Below are 6,623 nucleotides of genomic sequence, written 5' to 3'. Positions count from 1 at the left end.
AAGATAATTGGACACAAATTTTTAAAAGTGTTCTTTTTTTAGGAGTGCAAACGGATCGGATACAGATCGGAACCACTATCTATATCCGTTTTTATTTTTGGATACGGATACGATATCCATTTTTTATAATAGTAAATAACATAAATTTTTTCATAATATATATTAAACTATATAGTATATATCTACTATTTGGATACGGATAATTGAAATTTAAAAACATATATGTATCCGTATTCGCACAGATATTCAGATATTGGATATCCATATCCAATCCGTTTGCATCCCCGTCTTTTTTACATACAGTTTAGAGGATCATGATTCTCTTTTGGCAATGCAACAGTACCGCTCCATCTGCAGGAGTTTGATACGGAATTGTTGAAAGCAGTTTTGAGTTACAAAATTAAAGGCCGAAAAAAATATAGGCCCGCATATGAAGTGCTGCAGATGTACACCTCACTTCAACTCTGAAGTGCCAAACAACACCGTTTTTTTTTTTTCATACCACCCTCAAAAATCAGAATTAAATGAATACCATCCGAAAAATCAGAATTCAGATTCCGCCACATTCACACCGTGGATCTGCGAACGAGTTGACCCATTCGCAGATCCACGGTGCGAACGGGCCGGTGCGCAGATCAACAGTGCGAACAGGTCACTCGAGCAGGTCATGACACAAGCGGGTCAAAGTGAGCGTGTCAGTGCACAGATCCACGGTGCGAACGGGTCACGCGAGCGGATCAGTCCACAGATCCATTTCGCGAACGGGTTGGCGATCCGTCCGCAGATCCACAGTGCGAAACGTGGCGGAATCTGAAATCTGATTATTCGGGTGGTATTCATTTAATTCTGATTTTTTAGGGTGGTAGGAAAAAAAAAACGGCAAACAACACCGAGTAATTTAAAATTATTCACAGCTACAGTTTTTTCGGATGAACTTTGGGTAATCTTGAGTTTAAATAGTCGAGTACAATGACAAAACTGCATCGACCATGTTAAAATTACATAACAGAGAAGAAATGAAATGTCATTGTTCCAAAACAAAGAAAATCTGCAACAGTGCCAGGCTTATTATGCTATGTCAAATGAGACATCTACCGGGCTTAGTCCAGTGAGATACCCTGCAATATTCAAGGAATTTTTTACTTTATTTCGGGAAATAACAAAAAGGGTTTCAAAGCCGCACTAGACTTTTTCAAATTAATGCTAGTGAAGTAACCTGTTAATTGCTTCAGCACACCTCTGAATTAGATATGATCTAGAGAGAGTATCAAATACTACAACTTGTGACAGCACATACTGATAATAGCAGGTACAGTACAAAATAGGGTTTTCCACTCTAGTTTAAATTCAAATTTATATTTTAATCTCAAGTCATAACCCAAATTAACCTACCAAAGTAAAAAAATAAATAAACAATCACTAGCTGGTGCCTGACTAGGACAGTATCGAGATACAAGATTGCAATCCTTGGCAAGTAATAACAAAGTTCCGGTTCTGACTTAGGAACTCACCTCAGGGGGTTCAAACTTGGCACCACGATTGCTCAGCTTTGCATGAGCCTCAGCATAGTCCTTGAAAAATGCATCCTGATCCTCAGCATACTTTTCAGCATATACCTTGAAAATGATAATGTGTTGAGAAGCCTCTTAAAGCATCATCTACATTCTAAAAGACTCAACTAAGTTTATCATGTAGCCAAAAGATACCTTGAATGTTGGATCCTCAAATAGTACGGCATCAGTGGGTAGCACTAGGAGATCCTCATCTCTTCTTTCCTTGATATCCTGATTGCAACATCAATGATAATATATATAGTAACAGAAATAGACAAATGACGCAAAAATAGTTTTTACATATTAATTCTTAATGCAATTAGCACCTCATAATTCACAAGCAAAAATGACAAAACCCCCTAAAATGTTGACTCTCCTAAATCTCTTGACAAAAAAAAAAAAAAGCAAGAACTTTAGGACAGAAAACTAGCTTGCTTGCATGACAATTATCTAACACAATATTTGAATTCCTCCAAACATGAAAAATTTGGTGTTTTATGCAATTGCAACAAATTTGGGTGCTATTGAGAGAAACCACGATAAATGATTTTTAAAAAGAATTCTTTTTAGAGAAAGAGATTGTACTTTGAAATAGCTATTGTCAAACTTCAACCATTGGGCAGTCCAGGACTGGCCACCAGGTGCACCAGGTCCATCTTTCTGTTAAGGGATCAAAATTTTGATTATAACAAATATATCATTTCTTTTACAAGTATAGAATCTTGAGTCAGGCTAGGGGACTGACCAGGTTCTGAGCTGTAGTTAATACTTTATTTTCTTGCTTAAATTAGTAAAAACTATGTCTTAAATGTTGGATTACAGAACAATTTCAGTAGAAACATAAATACAGAGGTTTATTGTGAGGGAAAAATGTAAAATAACATCCAATATAGGTCAAGAACAATTAATTAGTTGATTAAATAACATACTGTATATTTTGTTTCGGGCTTGCCCCAGCCGCTTCGCTCAGGCCTGGACCTCCCAAGCGTATGTGCTCCAGATAATGCCACTATTTCCTGCAATAAGTGAACCAAGAAAATACAAAAGAAATGCATTGCAGCTCAACAAATAATCAACAAAATACCCAAAGGACAATCGTAATAAAATTAAACCTTGTCATTAAGCCCCATTCTGTAGAAAACCTTCCTTAAATGATCAGCTGGAGAAGGCGGTCCCGCAGCTAAATGCAAAGTCATGAAATGACATAGTTACTGAAACTATAAGATGATAAACACTTTTGAAGTATGCGAGATTTTCTGAACTCAATTACTGCTTACCAGGAAGTCTCCCCTCAGGAGGGCACTGCTCAGGTGTAGTTACATCAACCCTCCCATACTTCATAGGGATTTTTGGGCCACCAGCTTCCTAAAATAATAAGAAAAATATAAAATAATTTCTGAAGATTACATCATGGATGCATAAGTATAATATGAAGTAACAGGGGCAATCAAATCACCTCTATTGCCGTGGCACTGGCTAGCTGAAATAAATCAGCGTACGTTATGCCTGCATACTTGTCTTTGATTGGTTGGACAAGTTTTAAAGCATTTACGAGACCTACATTGGTACCATGAAAACATGTTTACATGTTATGAAATAATAAAATTTTCATGAAAATTACACCAAAAATAATATGACATTCACAAATAACAGGCAAAATTTTATAATACAACTGATCAACATAACTTTTGGGGCCAATTACAAATGGAACCTAGCTGTTAATGGCTAAACTGCCCTGGGATTTTCATACTCAATTAAAAGTGCTTCAGAAATCAGAACCATCGCATTCCTCGCATAATATATGAGCTAATTGGTACTTGCAAATATTAGGAAGAAAAGTGTTGGCTTCATTTGCAAATGTTGTAGAACACCAGAGTGTACTTTTTCAAAATCATAACAAAGAAATTGAACTTTAGGAAAATAAATATACCGGCATTGGCCCCATGCTTCAGCTCAATTTCAAATCTAAGGCTTCCATTAGCACCACCTCTTTGCGGCCACTCTTGAATGGTTTTGTCATATGTTCCAGCATCATGCCATCCCAACCGAACCTAAATTACAGCCACATATATTACAGATCTGAGGTTATCTTCAAATACTATGTAAATATTTGTCGATCACAAATTCTACGATCTCATCAGAGAGCCTTAAATAACCTTTTTATTCTTTATGATCTACTTTATTATACAACTGATATTAAGGCAACACCATTAAAGTAGAATAGGTTTTAGTGTATATAATAACTGATGACCTTTAAGTCTAATTGATTAGTGATTCACCCTGAAGAACAGTACAGGTAATATTAAAATGCCAAAGTTTGTTCCTGCAATGATACTTTTATCGTTTTCTTATCATTGGCCGCATCTTGAAACACTAAAAAGTACATAACTTAAACAGTGCGTAGCAGAAATCAACAGAATAGAATTCGAAAATAAGGAAAAGGTGGTTTCCCTATAATTTCTCAAAACTAGAAACTTCCAAGCAAATTCAACATATATTCAACAGTAGTTTATGTTCAATATACAAAATAACATACAGTTTTTTATATTTTTGTTCTTCTTACCAATATTGGGTGGCAGAATTTAGTCCTGAGGAGCTCCTTGATATCCTCTTTGGCGCTTTTCAGCTGAGCTGGATCTGATGCTGCTTGCACAGAGGAGCTCATTGCACGTGTCACCATTATACTTTGCAGGCCATGTTGCTACAGGACATTAGAATTTGAGAAACCAAATAAAACCATTGTATGTGGGAAATTTTTGGCAACTATCTGAGCTTAATGAGAGCTCATGTATTAACTGTTGGTATGACTGGTGCAGTTGTAATTTTGGCTGGAGCATACCAGTGATGGTACTCTGAAATGGTTCCAAAATACTGTAATGTATCGACTTTGGGATAGTCTGTATTCTAATTTGTATATCTTAGTTTTTAAGGCTGAATTGTGCTTCCAGGTTACTTAAAATCTCAATTAGCAATTCAGTTGAGCACTTAAAACAACAAAACAAAACAGACAAAAAGAAAAACAAATGAAAGAAAACTAAATTGGATGAATCGGTGCCATGGAGATCATAATGGCATTATATTCAGTAGGTATCCTAGCAAGTCATAAGTAATGTAAGGAAGTAGTAAATTTCTTGAGTTGCGATGGCTATCCAAGAGTAATATACCGCAAGCTATAATAAATAAAAGAAAAGTTATAATTGACTATCAAATAAAACAATCTACTTGTTCCTGATTTTTTTTTTCACTTTGCCGTTGTTCAAGGCCTGAAGTGAAATGCATTAGGTACGAATGGTTTATCTTTCAAAATTGTTCCATTTGAGGTAAGTGTGTAGAATATGCATCACGTTCTCAGTTTAAACCCACCAAATTCATATATAGCACGAACCAGAGAGAAACCGAGGTGGAGAGAAGAGGTAGGAGGAGACGAACGACGAAAAGAGGAAACGCTGACGCGAGATCCAGCAAAGAAGAGAGGACGCAAGCGATTTTGGATCGCCGACCGTGCAATCGCCGCAGCGGCGGTTTTGGAGGAGAGAAAAGTGGCCATGAGGTGCGATCGAGTGAGAGGGGATCCGTTGTCTCTTGCTTGTTGGAAGGGAAAGGGTTTTAGCAGGTTTTGAGCTAGGAGGTGTTGACACTTGGCCTGTGTCTATTTGGCGAAACTATTGGCCAAGGTGGGTGTTCGCTGTTCGGCCTCTCAGATTGCACCGAAATTGCTAGATCTTAGACGAATCTCCAGTTTATCTCTCTCTTTTTTTTTTTTGATGTGAATCTCCAGTTTATCAGTTTCGTTTTCTCTGGTGATTCAGAAAAACAATTTGTCGGTTTTATTTTTTTAGTTTTGAGATTTTTTTTCTTCCAGCTTACGACATTCTGCACAAAATATATTAAAGAAATAACGGCATTGCTATAATTCTTTGAAAAAATAAAATATCGTAGCATTTTCATTGTCGTACTATATAGAAAGTTTAAAAAAACTGACGAATCGCAGTCGTTCATTCTAGACCTGAAAATCTTGATGAAGTGATAAAGTACAATAGTCCTTCATGCTAATAGTACGAGGTCAGATCCTATCTAAATACAAAATTCGCGTGAGATCTGATTTTTTTTCAATCAAAATAATTTCAGTACATATTTGAATTATAGAAATTCGTGCTAATTAAAAATGAAAATGCAGGTCTCATTCTATTTATTTATTCAGATAGTTTGTATTGAAAACAAATTTATTTAATAATTGTGATAGCCGGTCAAAAGATTATTAAACAAAAATAAGTAAAATGACAGCTATATAGTTTAGATAAGTTGTTAATCAATTTTCATTTGATGTAATTTGAAAATTAATGGTCATTCATCGAGCACTTTGACATATAAATGGTTTGAGGAGGGTTCCAATACCTTATCATAGTAAATATTTTATATTTTCATTTTCAAAGTCTAAATTGTCAATCCGAACCATTCAGCATGATATTCATACTAAAATATGTCCGAGGATGAAATTTTGTAATTTATGAAAAAAATTTACTATTTATTTAATAAGATAGATACAAAATCACTGTTTTTGTACTATTCAAAAAACAGTGATTTTCCACCTATCCTAAAAATTAGTAAAAAAATTTCAAAAATTATAAAATTTCATCCCCAACCATATTTTAGTATGGATATCATGTTGAACGGTTCGGATCGATAAGTTAGACTGAAAATGAAGATATAAAATATGAGGCATGATGAGGTATGAAAGTAGGGGTGTAAACGGAGCGGATAATGCTAATACCATATATGTATCTGTTTTTCAATGAGCGGATACGGATACGGATAGTAAACGGATATAAAAATTTAAAACCATATCTGCCTTAAACGGATACGAAGCGGATAATCAACAGATACGAAACAAATAATTGACGGATAATTGAGTTATGCACTTTAAGATACAAAAAGTGACTTGTTGTTATCTTGAAATAATGACTAAAATCAATTTAGCATAGACTAAAAGCATAAAAAAATTAAAGTCTTAAATGAACAAGAATGGAGAATGAAGAAATGGAGGTAAAAAGAAAAGAAAAATGCATTATT

At 35.1% G+C, this 6,623-nt stretch overlaps 1 protein-coding gene across 1 annotated transcript; it reads right to left on the bottom strand.

Annotated features, from left to right (window-relative positions):
• Window positions 1-860: 860 nt before the first annotated feature.
• LOC144552937 (putative L-ascorbate peroxidase 6, chloroplastic/mitochondrial) lies at window positions 861-5,143 on the bottom strand. The gene is made up of 11 exons (XM_078300982.1): window positions 4,939-5,143; window positions 4,117-4,254; window positions 3,484-3,604; window positions 3,010-3,110; window positions 2,831-2,918; window positions 2,666-2,733; window positions 2,483-2,569; window positions 2,139-2,213; window positions 1,707-1,784; window positions 1,512-1,616; window positions 861-1,118 (listed from the first exon to the last, which is right to left on the bottom strand). Exons 1-11 carry the CDS (start codon window positions 5,098-5,100, stop codon window positions 1,101-1,103), a joined length of 1,041 nt encoding a protein of 346 aa, XP_078157108.1. The 5' UTR covers window positions 5,101-5,143; the 3' UTR covers window positions 861-1,100.
• Window positions 5,144-6,623: the final 1,480 nt, after the last annotated feature.

Source organism: Carex rostrata, chromosome 1 (assembly GCF_964058835.1).
Source record: "Carex rostrata chromosome 1, lpCarRost1.2, whole genome shotgun sequence".
Lineage (NCBI taxonomy): Eukaryota > Viridiplantae > Streptophyta > Magnoliopsida > Poales > Cyperaceae > Carex > Carex rostrata.
Note: the sequence above shows the minus strand (reverse complement) of the source record. Positions and strands in the feature narration are given on the sequence as shown.